This window comes from Sinocyclocheilus grahami, unplaced genomic scaffold (genome assembly GCF_001515645.1).
Source record: "Sinocyclocheilus grahami isolate Dianchi unplaced genomic scaffold, SAMN03320097.WGS_v1.1 scaffold215.1, whole genome shotgun sequence".
Taxonomy (NCBI): Eukaryota; Metazoa; Chordata; class Actinopteri; order Cypriniformes; family Cyprinidae; genus Sinocyclocheilus; species Sinocyclocheilus grahami.
The window spans coordinates 2,390,381-2,410,959 of record NW_015505394.1 but is presented as its reverse complement, the minus strand read 5'-3'; the positions used below and the strand labels follow the sequence as shown (position 1 = coordinate 2,410,959).

At 39.5% G+C, this 20,579-nt stretch overlaps 1 protein-coding gene across 5 annotated transcripts in view; it reads right to left on the bottom strand.

The window, feature by feature from the left end:
- LOC107596179 (rho guanine nucleotide exchange factor 28-like) overlaps positions 1–20,579 on the bottom strand; it is an 83,454-nt gene that overhangs the window by 48,052 nt on the left and 14,823 nt on the right. For all 5 annotated transcript variants that reach the window (XM_016286855.1, XM_016286857.1, XM_016286856.1 and 2 more), the window contains exons 3-4: positions 5,115–5,265; positions 3,552–4,037 (exon numbers count right to left, since the gene is read on the bottom strand). In XM_016286855.1, coding sequence (XP_016142341.1) covers positions 3,552–4,037; positions 5,115–5,265 — 637 coding nt within the window. The remainder of the gene's footprint in view (positions 1–3,551; positions 4,038–5,114; positions 5,266–20,579) is intronic.

The following is a 20,579-nucleotide window of genomic DNA, read 5'->3' as shown; positions in this document are numbered from 1 at the left end:
AAAATATTGTTATATTCAAGAGAAGAACATATATGGCATTATTATTTTCATTTCAGAATATTCTGAAATTATACAGTTTTTTTAATACAAAGAAACACAGATCTTGTATTTGAAATAAAATATTCCATCAACAATATTCCAGGAGTTAAATGGTCATGCTGAAACTGTGCTCTGGCCAACAAGACTCAAATTATCGTTTACTCTTTTAGTCTATATCACTGTTTGTTAATATTGGCTGTCTGTCACATGAGAAGCATGCTCCTAACACTCATCCTGATAACCTTCTCTGATGCAACAGTGTTTCCTCAAATTGGAAATCCATTAAGTTAAAGTTAAGCTAAGAATTCATCAAACCAATACTGAAAAAAATAAAACATTAAAACATTTTGTTCTTCCACCAGGTACCCTAAAACGACACCCTGAGGGCAACAACTGAAATTCTTTCTGTAATGGATGATCCAAATTCCTTAAAATGTGCCTTGGTTAAAACCTGTTTATGTTAAATTTCAATGGGTTGAGTCATTCTAATAACTTTTCCTGCCAGACTACAATACAGAAAGAGAACACTGATTCACCTCTACAGGTCCAAGGTAAGCAGAAAATGTTGATGACAAAGTCAGTTTTATATTATATTATATTATATTATATTTAGGGCTGTCGCGATTCGTCGATTCTATTGGACTATTTGATTTTTAAGAATCCTCGACTTAATTTTGCCTGCGTTGACTAACCGGCAAAATACCAGAAGTGGTGCATTACATGGACGAGAATCCATAAAACACATTATTAGCACTGATCTATATGATTCTCTATAGATCAGTGATTATTAGACTGTTTTCCAAGGCCTCATGATATATTAAACCCGTTTAAAAATCATAATTAAGCATAACTGTGAATTCACAAACGCTACGATGTAATTAAATAATTATATGTGATGTAGTTATAGGTGTGTAGGTTACGTACGTGCATCTCACAGCGGCTCCGTTCACAGTAAATGCTGTTCCACAGGAACTGTTATCATTTACATGTGTGGAGCGGCTCAAACTCCATCTCTGCATGTTGTTGTGAGTTTGGGTTTATTATAACGTTCATCTGGGAACCCAACGCGCGCCATTTCATCAGATTTGTAAAGTAAATCATTTATAAATCCACGCAAACACAGGAGAATACATCATTATCTCGCGGTTTCAAAATAAAAGCTCAAACCCTCAATCTGAATTTACACGTTTTGATGTCCACATATTCATTAAATTACAGTGGCTATAGCATTTCTGTCCTAAAGAAATGGCCAAATATTAAGGATTAAGTGGACATTTGAATTAATTGATGCTTTATTAAACAAGTATTAGATCGCACAGTAATGTGTAAAAACAATCGTCAGGCCTTTGGCGCCCTCTGCAGGCCTGTGTTGTAATGCGTAATGTACATTAGCTCTATTCACTGATCTATAATAGAGATTATATCATATTATTTTATAATTATATATAGATCAGTGGCTCTTTTAACAGTTTTGTTCAATAAAACCATATGATTTATTGCTTTTGATACTTTATTTGAACTAATTATTATTGCCTCGTTGCTATTATATATGTATTTTAAAGGGGTCCTATTATGCTCTTTTACAAAGTCTTGATTTTGTTTTGGGGGTGTACTAGAGCATGCTCTCATGCTTGGTGGTTCGAAAAACGCATTATTTTCCACATAATTTCCATTATTAAAATACCTTTCTCGCCAGCCTGCAACAAACGGCTCGATTAGTTCCAGCTTTGATGAAGGTCCCCCTTTCGAAAAACAAAATGTGTTGTGATTGGTTAGCTGTCCCAGTGCGTTGTGATTGGCGAACAGCTTAGACGGTGTTTCAGTACTGCCACGCCCCCTTGCTCCGTCTTTCAACAAAAGCTTTTGGGAATCCGGCACTTCTCACTCGTGTTGTGGAAGCTGTCCTCAGTAAAATGCGCAGCACACAATAGCAAATAGGGTTTATAATGCTCAGGAACAGAGTTAAAAAGTAAATTGCAACCACTGTTTCCTGACATCATGCGCTTTCGGAAGCCCAAACAAAGACGTTTGGGCACGGAGGTGAAAAAAAAAAAACTGCGTTTCAGGCGGTCGCGCACCGGACGAGAAGCATAGCATCGCCACGGCTTTAAAATTCAAATACATTATTTTCTATGAGTGTAGGCACACCGCGGCGCCATTCGGCGTCTGTCCACGGCGCCCAGTTACGTCGTGTTATATTTGTAAGAATTGTTCTAGACCAGCGGTTCTTTATTACCAAAAAAATTAATTATAATATTTTATTATTAGTAGACCAGAACACGTGGACATGTTGTCATTCTTACACTATAATACTGAACTTTGATTTCAGTGATTTGGACTATGAGATGGACACTTGCTTCTTGCACTCTATGTTGCACTTTACTTTGCTTTAAAAAAAGGATTTCATAGAAATTTGAATTTCATTTGGAGTTTCACTACTGAAGTCCTCTGTAAAAAAAAATTCCATCATGCTGGAGATGTCTGTTTAAATCTGTTGTTTACACATTTCTAAGAGTACTTTTAATACTTAAAATGTTTAATAATAATAACAACTTTTAATAATAACATTTTAATACATGATTCTAGTGGACTCTAAACATTGCATTTATTTAATGTGAAAACCCAACTGTTGGGGTTAATTGAAACAGATTTAGTTTTTCCCTTTGTAGTTGCACTCACAGCTGTAATGAAGAAGCCCAGAACATGTGGATATATTGACATTAAGAACATGCTGACTTTCTCAGACTTTTGTAATTATTTTCTTTTTTTATTAGGTTTGTTTACATTTTTACTCTTTTAGTTTTACATTTCGTCAATGCTTGTTTACATTTATACTTTTTTATGGTACACTACTGAATGGCAAAGTTGCAAGTTTAATAAAATGTTCTTTAAAATTTTAGATTTTTTAATGGGAAATTAATCGTTTAGATTAATCGATATGTAAATAGTCGTTAGTGGCAGCCCTAATTATATTATATTATTACATATTATATTATATTATTACATATTATGCACAGATTCATTGGCCCAGGAACTCAAAACCATTCACCTTGATGAGTCTAGCTTCTAAGTGAACACAAAACACTATTACTTAGAGTTACTCAGCTATAACTAAAGTGCTGTTGAATTTAATCCGGTGTTCCACTAACGAACCATAACAAACATGGTGCAGAGCTCCATACATCTGTCCTACAACAGTGAGTTAAACACCCATATGGATAATGCAATCAGAATCTAATTCATACAGTCTACAAGCAGTTTCTTAAATGGCAATGGCACCTCTGTGAAGATCACAAGAGGCTCTAAACGTTTCAGAAAGGTGATCTGTGTTTCCAAAACATAAATCACATGAATATAATGGCAGTCTGGGTTATGGTGCTTTGAAGTGCACTTTTTTCTGAGAACTAATTTGATTGAAGACTTTGGCAAATCTATTTGTACATAACGGTCAGTATCTGCTGTAGCATACAGGAATAAAATGAGGGTTATCAGTACTAGTGAAAATGACTGACCTTGCTTCTCCTGTCCAGCTTGGCTGTCCCATCCCAGAAAGTGCAAGTTAGCCAGGGCCTGTGCAATTTTTTCATCAACTGCACTGTGTTGTCCCACTGTGCATCTGTGCTCTGGATTAAACTCTGATGTTCCTGAGGCTTCTATCTGGCTAAAATTCCCCTGTTCACAAACACTGAGCCCCTGTTCTGCTAGGCTTTCCAATCGAAATAATTCCTTTGGATCACAAATCCCATCTGTCCCATGCTGGCCAGTCTGGTCTAAATGGTTAGTCTCAGATGAAAACATTTTCTCTGGGCAGAACTTCCTTAGGATATCCTGATAGCTGCTGGATGTTAAGTTCATCAGCTGCTCTGCCACCTCTTGTGCCTCATCCCGCATATACTCCAGAGAGAGCTGTCCTGAATTGCAGAGGGGGCTGATGGGACTTCTGCTGCCCCTCAAACAGCAGTAGATCTCCACAGATACTTTCTCTGGAACATCGTGGCCTTGAAGGAGAAAAGGTGAGAAAAGTTCAGTGAGGCAGCTCATCAAATATGTTAAATGATACCTCTTCTATCTGCTCATGATGGACTACATCATTTTGATCTTGTTTATCTTGTTGTCTAACCACACTATATTTGCTTTATTTTGTTCGTTTCCATCAGTGTTTTCAGACAGATGCTCTATCTACTTTTTTAAATTTGGTCATTTGTGATTTTGTTTAGCTTTTTGTTTTACAAAGTTTGTTTTACAGCGTCTTAAACTAAAGGCTGCTGAAAAAAGGACAAGTCCTTCAATATATCCTAAACATTAAAAACTAGGGTAATATTTGTACATCACTGTATTGTCTTGTGTTACGGTCTTGATTCAGGTCACATGGCAAAACACAAAAACAGGATGTTATGAACACTGGAACTTTATATTATAGGAAGAAATCAGGCACTGGCCCATTTTTGCTTTTACTGACACTTAAAGCCATCAGGTAACATGAGCTCACAACTCTATTTCATTATGTTTCAAGACTGAACTATTTCTTTCAGGTATTTGTTGCCTTCTAACTATTTGTTTCCATAGAAACACTTATTCTTCACTCCTCACTATATACAAACAAGCACTATTACTATACAGCACTGTACTGGTTTCCATGTCAACAGGAAATCCCCTTACAGTCCAGTTCACACCAACGATGATAACCATAAAGATAACTATAACTTTAAAGTTTTAATAATCATTCTAACTCTATGAAAATAGGTAAGACCACACCACAACTATAGAAATAACGACAATATCAACAATATCGTTGGAATCATTTTCAGAGCATTTATTTTTCCAGATGACGGATGATAAAAGCATTGACAGCCAATCAGAAATCCACCTGACTAGAGTGCTCAAGCATTTGAAGTGGCAGATGGAAAAAAAAAAACTACAGCACCTTTTTTTAAATAAACGATGTTAACGTGCGTTGACGTAGATGCCAATATAGTTATTGTTATAGTTCTTGGTGTGAGCTGGCCTTTACACAATCAAAGAAAATCGGCATATATGCACATCTATTAAACCCTGTGATTTATTCAGTGTCTTACCGGGCACAGTGAATCTAATTGAACCTTGATCCTCGGTCCTGTGAGCTGTAGTTACATGGTGAAGGAACGAGCCTACAAGGACCACATAATAGTCAGCTTCTTCTTGAATACACGGTGACACCTGCAGCTTCACAAAGACCTCCACCTGACCCTGAGAGAAAGACAATTACATCCACATTATGATTTGTGTTACACACAGCATGTCATAATGGATTGATCAAAAATTTATTTTTAAAGCCAAGACAAATCTTTGGAAATGGAGCTTATTATTCAGGCAAACAAAGTTCACTGAAATGTTATGTTAGTCAAAATGAAAATGAAAATGAAACAGAGAGAAATAATGACAGAGAGGGAAAAGATTGAGAGAGAAGACCAGTGAGAACGAGAGAGAGTCTTATTGTTTTTGTTAAAGGGGACATCAGATGATATTTTCACTTTTTTACCTTTTTTTTGACATTTAGTTGGGTTTCTGGCATGTCTGCCAGCTCAAAAAAGCTGAAAAGAAAACACACAGCCAGTTTGTTATGGGCTGTTTGAGTCTGAAACCGTGTAATCCAGCGAGCTGTTTCAATTTGCAGATGGTTTCTATGTAGATAGATAGCTAGCTATTTGAATAAGACCATGTCCGAGCCATATACGGATTTATTCATGTGCCTCAAGTTGACACGCGAGAGGGGTGGGGTGAGCATTAGCTCATTATCATTTAAAGAGACATGAACCAAAGCAGGTCGCTGTGAACAGAGCTGTTTTTGACAAGGTAAAAAGGGTGTTGTTTTACACGACCACTGAGGAATTTTAACCAGAGTATGTTACAGATATTTCATGAAGACCCTAAAGAATCATACCAACTTGTGGAAAATGGGCATCTGATGTCCCGTTTAATATTAGCTTGTTAATGCTGTTACTATATGAAGTCTGGTGCTGCAGTGGTAAAGTACACTGAAGATTGAGACCATATGAGACTTGAGTTGTGCAATCTGGACCTCCAACGTCTTGGCAGCATTAGGTGAAAAAGGAGGATATGAAATGTTTTCCCATTATCTCCAGCCATTTTGATTTGTTCACTGAACATTGGGCTCTTCCTGTATAGACTTGTTTGCATAGAAATTTGGTTATACCACAGTAAAGGACAAAGCTAAATCATGATGTAAATTTAAAGCAAAAAAAAAACACACACACCCTTAAATCAGCCCCGTTCCTAAGGCCTTAGACTGAACTATGATTGAAAAAATAACATCTTTTTGCACATTTTACAGAAGCTTTCTGTCCTAAACCCTCAAAGTCGTGTAGATGGTGTTACTGCATAATGTTATTGGACACTTTTGTTTATCTACACTGTATTACCTATAAATAAGTATTTTATGTAAAGGTGTACCTACTTAACCTTATTGTGGACAAATTTGTACCCAGAAGTGAACTAAATCGGACAAAATCTCCATTTGGGGATGTCCTCTTCTAAACACAGTATAAAATAAATAAAGTGTTTTTATTGTAAAAATGTAGAGAGTTTTCTGTTTAGGTTAGGGTATAGTATTTATAACTAGCTGTATAGAAAAACAAAAGAAGCCTATGCAATGCCCTCATTTAGATAGCTAAGTAAATGTGTGTGTGTGCGTGCGTGTGTATGTGTGAGAGAGAGAGAGAGAGAAAGAGCGTAAAAATGTAGAGAGTTTTCGGTTTAGGTTAGGGTATAGTATTTATAACTAGCTGTATAGAAAAACAAAAGAAGCCTATGCAATGCCCTCATTTAGATAGCTAAGTAAATGTGTGTGTGTGCGTGTGTGTGTATGTGTGAGAGAGAGAGAGAGAAAGAGAGAGAACAGTAATTCTTTATTTAAAGTGTATGAAGTCTACGCCAAGGCTGTATGTTTATAGGTCTTTCTGGTCTCAGATGCAGCTGTTGAAGATCAACAGTACCGTCAGAACTGACTCTGTGACAGACAAATGAAAATGAACTGATTGTGCTGGTGTTGAACCTGATTATGACGCAATTGCTTTACTCTGAATTAAGGTTCTAAAGAAAGTGTAAACAAAGTTCGCCTGGTGGAACAAACTGGTCTTGGTTTTTAGTTAAAATGAAGTTCAAGTATGGGAAATGTATCCATTCATGAGGCTCTGAATAAAATGCTGTGTGTTTATTTCATATTGGGAGCCTTAACTGCTGATTATTAGATTGTTTAAACAAAGCAATTAGGGTGATTAATCAGAGGCTGGACTCATTATCAAAAGTATGAGATCTTGATTAGTACTATGCTCAGCTCTATTGTTTCACTGAATATCAACTATTTTTTTCTCCAAAAAAATATACAACATTGTTTGACTGTGATCTCATGGAAGAGAACTTTAACGAAAAGGGAATTTTAACTTTCATTAGTCACTAACAAACATTATAGGCCTCATGTTTAACAGATCAATGGTTCACGTACATTTAAATACGTTTTAAAATACTGTATATGACTATTTGAATAAATTATACATGTTAATGCTATTATATGAACTGTAAGATGAAGTGTTACCATATTTACATTTATGTGCAATACTGTACCATACAACAGAACGGAATGAGCACTACAATAAACAAAGAACAAGTTTGCTAAATACATGAGAAATGAAGAGCCACAAAATCTCAAACAAAATACAACCAGAATCATGGAAAGTTATCCTAAAACAACACAGAGCCACTATGTATAACACATGCACACAAAAAAATAACAAATCCATAAGCACAATAATTCATCATCAATGCAGGCATTCACATACTGTACACTTACCAACACATACACACACAGCCCATAGACATTTATCCATAATTCCATGCTCTGATTTCATTAAACAAACCCTGGATCAAAGAAAAACACCTTGTAAAAGAGGGAGGTGAACAGTAAATTCAGTCTCGCCAGAGGCATGTGTGTGTGTGACAAGTCACTTTTCTCTTTCTCCCTCCATTCAACATAAAGCCGCCGTTTGATTGTTTGCCTTCCTTCACCAGATGTCTCCCTCACTTCCTGTCATTTAAGAGGCCCTGCAGAAAAAGTGATGAGGGAGAAAGAAGGGATACAGAGCAGGTTTGGTGTGGGAATGAGGGAAAGGTGAGGTCTCTACTATTTTCTCAGGCTCTGTATAGGGATGAATGATGAGCATGGGATTCGCTCTGCTCCTCCTCTTTTCTTTCCTCACTCTGCCTCTCAGTTATGCAGATTCGCAGAGTTCCTCTCTCTTCCCACACAATCTTGCTGTCGTTTTGCAGTAAATAGCAGTAAAAATCTCATATCCTTAATCTAACAGACCAAAAACCTTACATCACAAGATGAGTCATGTTTAAATGTTTTTTAAAAATGGTTTCTATTTTAATCAGCATGTGATACTTCCCATTTCTTGACAATCCAGTAGGCTAAATTAAATACTAAAAAAGAAAGGTTACTGATTATTTTCACATTTTATTTGGAAACTGGACAAAACCAAAAGATAAGACTGTTCATAAGAAATGAAATAGTCTGGCATCAGTGGAAAAACAGCTGCTTCACAAAGTAACACTTGAATTAAAAAATATATATAATTTAAAAAAAATCAAAATACATGTGTGTGTCTATGCATGTATGTATTTAGATTTTTTGAGGAAAGACCACACAAAAACATTTGCTTTCAGGATGATATTTTTTGGAAAACAAGCCAAAAATACTGATTTAGAAATCAATGCTATAGTCACATCAACAATATTTACTGAACCTCATGAATCATGATTATTTCAAAAATTGTATGCAACAGATGGAGCACAGCAGTTAGCAAGCGTATGTTTTGTCCTATGTTTAGTCTTGTCATGCTGGCTTATATATTAAGAAAAGAGCAGAAGCTAAATTACTGCAGTTACTCCAGGGATCGATGAGAGGATGTTATTGTCTCCAGCACCTGCTTACAGACTAGTTCCTGGAAGAAAAACACCTCGCTAATACACTGGTCCCTATGGATGGCATGTGTGTGTTCCCTTACCAGTGACCTAACTACCGCCACCTGAGAAGGGTGTGTATGGGTTCTCATGTTCAAACAGGATTCATGTCCAAATGCATGTTTAGAAATACTATTCAGTAGTGATTATGTCTTTCTACCATCTTTTCAGACATCGGTGCATCTCACAGTTTACATCATCTAATCTATCTGACACACAACATTTACATTTTAAAACAAAATAAAGCAAATTTTAAACAGAATAAAAACCACTTTAGTCAAGGCTTTAAGAAATATAGGTGCAACACTAAGTGATAAAAGTGTGAGCAATTTTGTTTAATTATTACTATTTCTAACCAGTAGAGTTAGTTTTATAACAATGTGCCAAAGCTTTAAAACCATAAACATATTAAATTGTCACTTATTTACTGGAGGTTCGGTCAATTACATGACTCATCAAGGATGGGCGATACCATTATTATTCACCTTAGGCATGGGACGATAACCGGTTGTAAGGTATACCGCGGTTTGGAAAAGTCACGGTTTCAAAACCACTAAAATTTTCTGTTATACCGTTCCTGCGGTATGCACAGTTTTTTTATGCGTCAAAGACGGAAAGTGCAGGACTCCCTCAGTTGTGTGCAGCGAAGAGCGTAACGAGTCACACGACCCCCTCCCCCTCCGGTTGGTGCGAGACTGTGAGCAGTCAGTCAGTCAGTGAGAGTCACCTGTGTGTAGGATGGCTGAAGGAGGTGAATCCATGGACCTTTTTCCCCCCGTCGAAAAAGATTAAGTCTGCCGTATGGGAATTTTTCGGGTAACGTAGACTAACCATGTTCCGTACACAATGATGTTCCGTACAGATGGAGCAGCATTAACTACACAGAGCCGTTGTTCACCGACAAGCTGCGCAAAACCACGATCATATTTTGCGCATGTTTTGCGCAGCTTGTCAGTGAACAACGGCTCTGTGTAGTTTACATCTGTTCAAAATCACAACATTTAAAAAAAAAACAATCAAACTGCTGGCTCTCAGGTGTCTTTGTCACTGTTTGAGTGTTGTATGGAGAAAGACCATGTGTGTGTGTGTGTGTGTGTGTGTGTGTGTGTAACACACTCTTGCTCTCTCTTTCCTTATGTGTATGTGCACACATCCTCGTACTTCACAGCTCCAAACTTAATCCAGGAAAGGTGAACATTCCTGCATTATAACTTGGACTGAAAGAGGAATGTGTAGAAAGTGAGCATGTCTCAAAAACCCTGTTGAGCTGCAGGTTTAATGACCGCATTTTTTATTGATTTATTTTTTTAAAGAAATTGTGTTTTGATTTATGTTTTTGATTATTGAGCTGCAGGTTTAGGCTCACTTAAGTGACTGCACTTAATTTAATTAAGAATTCAATTATTTATTTTAATTATTTAGCCTGACATGTTTACTGTTCCAAAATGTTCTCGGTTTCTTAAAAATAAAATGTATTGCGTTCAGTGGGAAAAAAAGTTGTTTTTTTTACCTAGACATTTAAAAATAACATATTTTAGAGCTGCAATTGCAATACCGTGATACCGTGAAACAGTGATATTTTTATCTAAGGTTATCATACTGTCAGAATCTCACACCGGCCCATGCCTATTCACCATAATAAACTTACCATTAAACATTATATTTTACAGTCATAAATTTATCCTTTAAAAGTCTAAAACTGCAAATGATAAAATGTTTTGTTCATTTATTAACAGGATTTGCAGAGCATGATCAACGTCTTAAAACTTTTAAATACAAATTTACAAGATTAAACATGCATGAATATGCTTTAGACAAACTCATTAAAATAATTAATTCTTTTTTCATTATTTAACGAGAAATAACTCCTCTGTAATGACTGCTAAACTGTTGTATGAGGGCTGAGAACTGGGCGAATGCTATTTGTGACTAGTTCCTCTTTCACTCTACTATTTGCTACTGCATTTTTTTTTTCACTAGAAACTTGTGATGGACGTTCATTTTCATTAATATTAAACCATTAATATTCAGATAATTAAAATAACACATCAAATACAGATTTAATTGACATCAACTGTACAATATGTATAGATGATGTAGTTGACTTTCAAAAGACAAGCAGCCAAACAGCTCAAGATTTACTGACTAGCTATGAAATATGAATAAATCATAATCTTCTTAGTGAGCTGAAACAGTATTTCCAGAAATGTCTTCTTTATTAGAGATAATCACCTGTTGGATTTTCTTTGATCATGGTGTTCCTGTCCCAACAAAACAGGCAAGGAATGTAAAAGAATTTAATACCTTAGAATATCTCTGTGGGAGTGAGTATGACTAATGGCTTCAAATGAGGGTAAAAATAGTAAGAAGGATTTTCACCAATTTAATAAAATGAAATTACATCATCTGATAAGGTAGACTCAAAGAATGTTGGGGGGGGGGGAATTATATGCTTTAAAGTGATAAACAGAATAAATAAAGATATTTTTTTTTAAATAAGCTTCAAAGCCAAAGTATTTGGACATCACATTCAAAATATTTAGTCAAATATAAGGTAAAGCTTTACACTACTCAAGCACAAAGAGCTGATTGATAAGAGTCATTTGATCAGCTAGCAACTGTTGGATATGGATGATATACCAATTAACATCTTAGCACCTGGTTATAACTAATATAAATGAATATTATGTCTGATTAAATATGGTCCATACAAAAATAGTCAGGTTTATTCAGCTCAACATCAGCACAAAATCATTTTCCTTTAACCTGAGATGTTCTGCTCAACGCATCTGCATGATGTTTAAGTCAGTGGCTAAATTTCACAGCCACGGTTTGTAGGTAAGTGTTTAACCAGAACAGAGTAGCATGTGTTCACTGAGGAAATGCCTTCCATGCGATTCCAACTGATATCCAAAGCAGTACACAGGAATAGGAAGAACACAACGCACGCACAGGACTCTTTCCAAGCTCATAGTGCCACATGAGAGAATTGCCCAAAAATTGTCCTATGGACTCAACATGACTCACAAGATTCCAGCTTTCCAAAGACTTCCAAGAACGCAGTTCTGTATGCTTAATGACATAATTCCTGAGGGAGTCGTGCCAGGAGCCAACACAGTCATGACCCACATCACATAACACTCAGAATCCACCTAATGTAGAAGGCTGAATGTTAACACAAACAAATGCTAGCTTAATCAGTATTTTCCAGTGCACAGTATTTTCCAGACATAGTAATATGACATTTTCTTTACCAGTCAAACACATAAGGTTCAATAAGTCTCTTATCACAACAAAGCAGTGTTAATTTCGTCAATTATTTTTCGTCGAAGACGACAACGAAAAATATTCGTTAACGAACACTTTCTCTGTGACTAAGACGAGATGTTGACGAGCTAAAACTAATATCTGATGATAAAAACTATGAGGAAATTTATGTCGCATCTTCCATGACGAGACGGGACTGTAATGTTATTTGAGGACTACCGGACATTCAAAATACATCCTATAGGCTACTGTCTTGTCCTTCAAAATGTGAGTCCTTGTCATTGGATTGCAATCGGATAAGGGGCGTTTGCATATCTAGTCTCAGTATGGCAGCTGCAGTGGATGGATAGGCTACCAAAATGCGAACTAGCAATATGAAACAATGGCCTCAGCACCCGAAGGGGTAGGGATAAGGTCACCAGATGTCCCGTTTTTCCCGGGAGTCACAATTCGTTGTCGATTACAGTTAGTGAAGGCAGGATAGGCGGAATCGCGCTGATAGAAGTGCTCTCTCTCGCGCACGCTCCACTTCTTCAGTTCTCATATACAGCGTGCGATCAGTTCTCGGTGCTCTAAATTATACACACACAGCAGTCCGAATGTCTATCGTGTAGACCAGGGGTGGCGAACGTCGGTCCTGGAGAGCCACAGCCCTGCAGAGTTTTGCTTCAACCCTAATCAAACACACCTGAACAAGCTAATCAAGGTCTGAAGGGTTACTAGAAAGCTACAGGCAGGTGAGTTTTAATTAGGGTTGGAGCTGTACTCTGCAGGGCTGCGGCTCTCCAGGACCTCAGTTCGCCACCACTGGTGTAGACTACAGTATCTCACGTAAATACAGACGGTTATGGATTAAGTGAACGTAAACAGGTGGGTGAAAACTGAACGTGTGTCAGTATTACATGCATGCCTTCCGTCTTAAAGGGACAGCGTTCATAATTAAGTACCTATCCGTGTCATTAATGTTAACCAACAAAAGATGTTAAATAAATATTTTAAGTAAACCTACTGTATCTGAAAAAGTTGAATTTGTATCTCTTTTGCATTTGTCTTATTCTGCTTCTTTTTCAAAAATGATAAATTATATATATTATATATGAACAACTATCATTTGTATAAGTTGCTCTCTTTTCACTACTGTTAAAGGGATAGTTCACCCAAAAATGAAAATTGTCTGGAAGTTTTTCCAAATTCAATCCTTGATTCAAATGTATCATAAGCTTAATTGATTTGGTCTAAAAAGAGAAGAATTAATTACTATTTTTGTTTGAAGACTACATATAAAATAGCTACCAAAATAAATGTTGGTAACTGCAGTTTGACTAAAAGTAATGACTAAAAGTTGACAAAAATGCAATGACTATTCGTAGACTAAAACTATGAAAGACTCAAATAACTAAAATGTGACTAAGACTATTAAGCATTTTCGTCTCAAGATAAAGACTAAGACTAAATCAAAAATGCCTGTCAAAATTAACACTGCACCAAAGCACATTTATTTGATCAAAAATACACAAATACAGTAAAAACAGTTATATTGTGAAACATTATTAAAATACCTCTTTTCTATTTGAATATATTTTAAAACGTCATTTATTCCTGTGATGGCAAAGCTTGAATTTTCAGCATCATTACTCCAGTCTTCAGTGTCACATGATGCTTCAGAAAAGAAAAAAAATCTAATATGCTCATTTGTTTCTTAATTTGCCCCATCCTAATGCACAAAATGTAATACGTTCTTGCTGAATAAAAGTACTAATTTCTTTTAAAAACTATTTTGAACAGTAGTGTATCTTTCAGGAAGGGGGTCCATTGCTAATCATTATATTTGGGGGTCCTTGACATCAAAAAGTTTTAAAACCCCAGCACTAAACTCACTCTATTTGATCACACTCAGCACTGTGGTTCCCTAAATAGAGTTTATTTATAGCGTTATCGGGAAAAAATACTTGACAAACACATAGGCCTTTTCCTCAATGCTGTTTGTTCCGGTCAAACATCAACACAGCTCTCCTCACTTCAGAGCCAGACTTTAATATCTCTGTAATGATGTTTGGGAAACAAAACATGTCAAACATGTCTCCATATCTCTGCTGTGCACAGCATGAGTATTTCTTATCATTCATAACTAGTCAAGAAGACATGTTTATTTAACCTCAGTGTTCTAACAGTTTGGATAAACTAAAGAGTGTTCAATGTACATTCCAGATCTAGTAATGTAATTTAAAGGCTCGATAAGTTACTAGGGCTCTAATATGGTTGGAAAAACATTCTTGGTTTGTTTTCTTACCAACATTCTCCTATTTATCATATTTGTTGTGCTCTATGCATATGTGCAGATCAATGTTTATAAGTGAATAAAAGCCTAAATTAAATCTTGTTCATCATAAAAAGCAACCATATCTCTTGAGAAGACTTGGATTAAACTGCTTGATTCATTTAGATTTCTTTAACAATATCTTTAACTTTTTGACATTTTTGGGTGAATGAACTTTCAATGGAGAGACAGATGTCACGGGTATTATTAAAAATATCTTCATTTGTGTTTTAAAAATGAATAAAAGTTTTATGGGTTTGAAATGACGTGAGGGTGAGTAAATGATGACAGTGACAGAATTGACATTTTTGAGTGAACTAACTCTATGGACATTACAGTTTTAGTAATGTCATTTAAACTCATTGAAAGTCTCAATGAAAAGTTACTAAGGCTCTAATATTCTGAGTAGTTTTCTAAGTGACATTAAGGGCTTTACCAGGTGATTTGAAACTTGCTCTCCTTGACTGTGACTCATTAAACATTCCTCATGGCTCTGCACACCAGGTGAGACTCGGGTCTGGCCAACAATATCCAGACACACCCTGACACACAGGGCCATGCTAACACACACACACACACACACAAACTGAACCCACTCAGATGTACTGGAGGAGCACATAGAGTCATGATGACTGCACTTAATAATGTCCACACCAACTCGTTTCATTTAAAATGTCACGGCAACAGCGAAGCAACTACAGCAGCTGAACCATGATGACTACAATGTTTGTCTGATTCCTCAAGTGTAAACTCGCATCCAAATTGCTTGTGCCATGAACCCATTGCATTCTCTTCCAGGTTTCAACTTTCTCAAAGAATCCTGAAAAATCTATCACTGTTTCCACAAAAATATTAAGTAGAACAACTGTTTTCAACAGAATTACTTCCTTACATTTCTTGCTTTAAAAAAATGCAGCTTTGCCTACACATGGAAAAAAATTACACTTTAAAATGTACAGTTATCTCAGTTATTTTAAACTGTAATATTTCACAATATTACTTTTTTTAATGTTTTTGATCAAATGAAAATAAACTTTGGGGAAGACGAGACTTCTTTCAAAAACAAGCAAAATGCAATCAATGCTGTTCTTCTGAAACATATATAAACCTCTTATTTGGACTGACTCATCAAAAAGCACATCTTTGAAAGTGAAAAAACACACTTTCTCAACCACACTAGGTACCACATATGGGGCCAGGAACACCTGAAAGCATTTAACACACACACACTAATTGCTTTTAGCTCTGAGTGAATGAGACTGCTTGTCTGCAGTGCCGTACAGGGGAGTTGAGAGTTGACACTATGCAAGTCTGTTATAAACTCACAACATATCCCCTTACAATAACACATTATCCCCATCACAGTCACACACACCTTAAAAAGCTTACACAACTAACACATAGTGCCCCTCTTTTATAATGAGGTCACAGAGAAGGATTGTGCGACTCTCTCGTTCACCCCACCCACTGTGATTATACAGCTGAGCCAGCACACGATGAAGAGAGCTTCAGATTCACAATGGCCTCCTGTCCAGGGATCAACACCTCTCAAACATCAACTCCTGTAGCCTAGGGTTTAAAGATTTGGCCTAGTAATAAAAAGGTTGAAGGTTTGAACCTTGCAAGGAGTGACACAGGTTTCTCCAGCAGAATTGCTCCTGTCAGTTTGTAAAAATGTATCGGCTAAATGATTCAGTGAAGTACTATAGACAAAAGACATGTAGATAAGAAACTGGATTGATGATGATCAAGATGTGTTGGAGTCCTTAATCATGCACATATGGATTAAATTGTATAGCTTGGATGCACTGCAAGTGGCTTTGCATGAAATAGTCTGCCAAATACATGTAAATGTAATTTAAGTAACTTCAACGGAAATTCAGGCTAAGGGAGCTGTAAATAATTACTCAAGGTGGAAAAAGAATGTTACAGTAGTGTAATGTTTTCTTAGTAATAATCTAAGGAAGTTAATGAAGGGAATAAACTTTAACAGCCATTTCATCACAAATCTTATGGCTTAAAGAAAGTGTTTTCTTTTGGTTTCTGTCGCAGTGACTAGAAATAATAAATAGCCATTTAGGTTAAACCCCCAGAAATCTGAAACAGGAAAAAATTTGATTAAAGAGATAGTCCACCCCAAAAAATTAGCATTCTGTAATCATTTATGCAAGGGTTAAGAGGGAGTAAGTGACATTTTGAATACTGTTTCAGTGTTTTTTGTTTTGCCCTTTTTTCTCCATCCAATGAATGACAGTGGGGTCCAGTGTTGTTTTGGACCCCACTGATTTTCACTGTGTAAACAACAACAGTTGAAACATTCTTCAAAATATCCAAGTTATTCAGGTTTGTGTCTCTTTAAGACACAACAACTGTACCAACTTCCAGAAAGAGGCAATTTCACAAGACTAAGGTAAAAAACAACTGAAAACACAAACTGTACCATACCCTTTGAACGCAAGTTAGACTTTGTTAAACTTTCTGTTCCTGTTTTCTATCATTTTATAAACAATGTATTTTAGCAAGCCGACACTAATCGGGGCCTCTCAGTGCTTTTACCAATTTGAGGTGAGAACACAGGAGGATACCGGCTTCACACGAAGGCTATAGAATCTAGCGAATGTGTTGGGGGTCGCCCAGCCCGCAGCTCTACAAATATCTGCCAGTGAGGCGCCATGAGCCAGCACCCAGGAGGATGCAACACTTCTAGTAGAGTGAGCTCGCAACCTGAATGGGCAGGGCACACCCTTTGACTGATAAGCCAGGGTGATGGCATTCACTATCCAGTGGACCATCCTCTGCTTAGAGACAGCATTCCCCTTCTGCCGGCCTCCGTGGCAGACAAAGAGCTGGTCTGAGGTCCTGAAGCTTTGTGTCCAGTCTACATAGCATCTCAAAGCTCGGACGGGACAAAGCAAAGCTAGGGCTGGGTCTGCCTCCTCCGGGGGCAGCGCTTGCAGGCTCACCACCTGATCCCTGAAGGGAGTAGTGGGAACCTTGGGCACATAGCCGGGCCGGGGCCTCGGGATTACCTGGGAGTCAGCCGGCCCAAACTCTAGGCACGAACCGTCAACCGAAAATGCATGCAGGTCCCCTAACCTCTTGATGGAGGCCAGTGCAAGCAGGAGCAGAGTCTTCATTGATAGAAACTTCAGCTCAACTGTCTGCAAAGGCTCAAATGGGCCCTGCTGTAGTGCTCCGAGCACTACACACAGGTTCCAAGAGGGTATAGAGGGGGGCCGTGGAGGATTTAGCCTTCTCACCCCCCTAAGGAACCTGATTACCAGGTCATGCTTCCCCACCGACTTCCCTGCCACGGGGTCATGGTTGGCAGCAATCGCAGCCACGTAGACTTTTAAGGGTGGAGGGAGACAGCCTTTGCTCCAACCCTTGCTGCAGAAAGGACAGCACGACTCTGATAGGGCATTTCCGGGGGTCTTCTCTGTGAGAAGAACACCACTCGACGAACAGGTTCCACTTCAAAACGTAAGCGTGTCTCGTAGACTGTGCTCTCGCCGAGGTGATTGTGTCAACTACCTCCTGGGGTAGGTCACCTAGAACCTTCACGTTCCTCAGAGGAATCAAGGAGGGGCTGTCACGAGGAGCATCAGTTCCGGGAACCAGGTCCAAGTGGGCCAATAAGGCGCCACGAGCTGAACCTGCTCCTCGTCCTCCCTGATCTTGCACAGTGTCTGTGCGAGAAGGCTTACTGGGGGAAACGCATACTTGCGAAGACCCCGCGGCCAGCTGTGCACCAGTGCATCCGTGCCGAGTGTTCCTTCGGTCAGGGAGTAAAACAACTGGCAGTGAGAAGTCTCTGGAGACACAAACAGGTCTACCTGAGTGGCTCCGAAACATCTCAAATCTCCATTCCCCGGGGAGCGCAGCCTGTGACAGCTCGTCGGCTGCCCGGTTGTGCAAGCCCGGTATGTGAATGGCACGAAACGACCTCAGATGCTTCTGACTCCAGAGGATGAGGTGGCGGGCGAGTTGTGACATGCGATGGGAGCATAGACCACCTTGTTGGTTGATGTAAGCAAAGGTTGCAGTGTTGTCTGTGCGGACCAGCACGTGCTTGCCTCATAAGAGTCCTCAGAGACGGTTCAAGGCAAGGCGTACTGCTAACAACTCTAGACAGTTGATGTGCCAGTGCAGTTGGGGGCCAACTGGGGGTCCAAATCCCCGATACTGCATGCCCGTTATACGTGGCCCCCCAGCCGGTGGTGGAGACATCTGTGTAAAAGCACAGCATGCCTGGAGACCTGTTCTACGCCCACCTTGGGACTCGGCCAGTCACATAGAGCCAGTGTTGAAGCGGTCTCATATGAAGCAGCCTTAGCGGCGTAACTGCCGCTGCAGATGTCATATGCCCCAGGAGCCTCTGAAACTATTTCAGTGGGACCGCCGTCCTGCTCTTGAACATATTCAGGCAGTTCAACACCGACTGAGCACGTCCCTGCATGAGGCGTGCTGTCTATTCGACCGAATCCAACTCCATACTGAGAAAAGAGATCCTTGCTCTTTTCCCAATTGACCTGAAGGCCCAACCGGCTGAGGTGTGAGAGCACCAAGTCCCTGTATTCGCACAACTGATCGTGAGACTAAGCTAGTATGAGCCAGTCGTCGAGATAGTTGAGAATGCGGATGCCCTGCTCTCTCAGGGGAACAAGGGTTTACCTCCAGAACTTTCGTGAAGACACGGGGCGACAGGGACAGCCCGGAGGGCAGGACCTTGTACTGATATGCTCGTCCTTCGAATGCGAACCGCAGCAATGGTCTGAGGATCGACACATGAAAGCACGCATCCTTCAGGTCGACCATTGCAAAACCAATCTCGGGGACGGATGCACCCAAAGATGCGTTTCTGTGTCAACATCTTGAACGGTAACCGATGAAGGGCCCGGTTCAAGAGACGCAGGTCCAAGATCGGTCATAACCCACCGCCATTCTTGGGTACAATGAAGTAGGGGCTGTAAAAGGGGCTGTGGAGATCACAGTCCTACTGGTGAAGGATGTGTTAGAGCCGGTCCCTCCAGCTGATATGACGATTTCTTCATATCAGCTGGAGGGACTGCATCTAACACATCCTTCACCAGTAGGACTGCGATCTCCACACGCAAGACAGGAGCATCGGCCGCCTTCACTAATGTGAAGCGGATGCCGCTGAACTTGGGGGGACGCCAGGCAAACTGAATTGCATAGCCGAGTTTGATGGTCCGCAGGAGCCAGCGAGACGGTTTGGGTAGCTAGGCACCCAGACACCGTACAAGCTGGACCAGCAGGACCACTGACGTACTCGCAGTGGGGCAGCAAGTTGGAATGCAGGGATCCGGTCCATGGGCGGACCGAAGAGGGGTCTGAGTGAGCTGAGTGACCCTCCGCAACCAGCAGACTGAGGCACTGCCGCTGGTGGCCGGGTGGAGGCAGCAGTTGCCCGCCGGGGCAGGATGTGTTTGATAGCCTCAGTCTGCTTCTGTGTGGCGGCGAACTGCTGGGCGATGTTCTCCACTGCGTCGCCGAAGAGGCCGGTCTGGGACACAGGGGCATTTAAAAACTGAGTCTTGTCGGTCTCCCTCATGTCGGCCCGACACAGCCAGATATGGCATTCCTGAACCACCATAGTGGACATCGCACGGTCCAGAGACCACGCAGTGACCTTCGTCGCTCGTAGCGCGAGGTCAGTAGCGGTGTGGAGCTCCTTAAGAACTTCTGGGTCATGCCCACCCTCGTGCAGGTCCTTCAGTGCCTTGGCCTGATGAACCTGCAACTGGGAACCCCGCGCCCCTTTGCAGGAAACGGAGCCTGGTCCGCAACTCCGTGTCATTTTTCTGCAATGAGAGCATGACTCGTCCACAAACACTCAATCGTGACCATCACCCGGCGCTAGGTAACGACCGCATCCAGAAACGCACGGGTGAAAAGGCATCTTTAAAAAGACGTC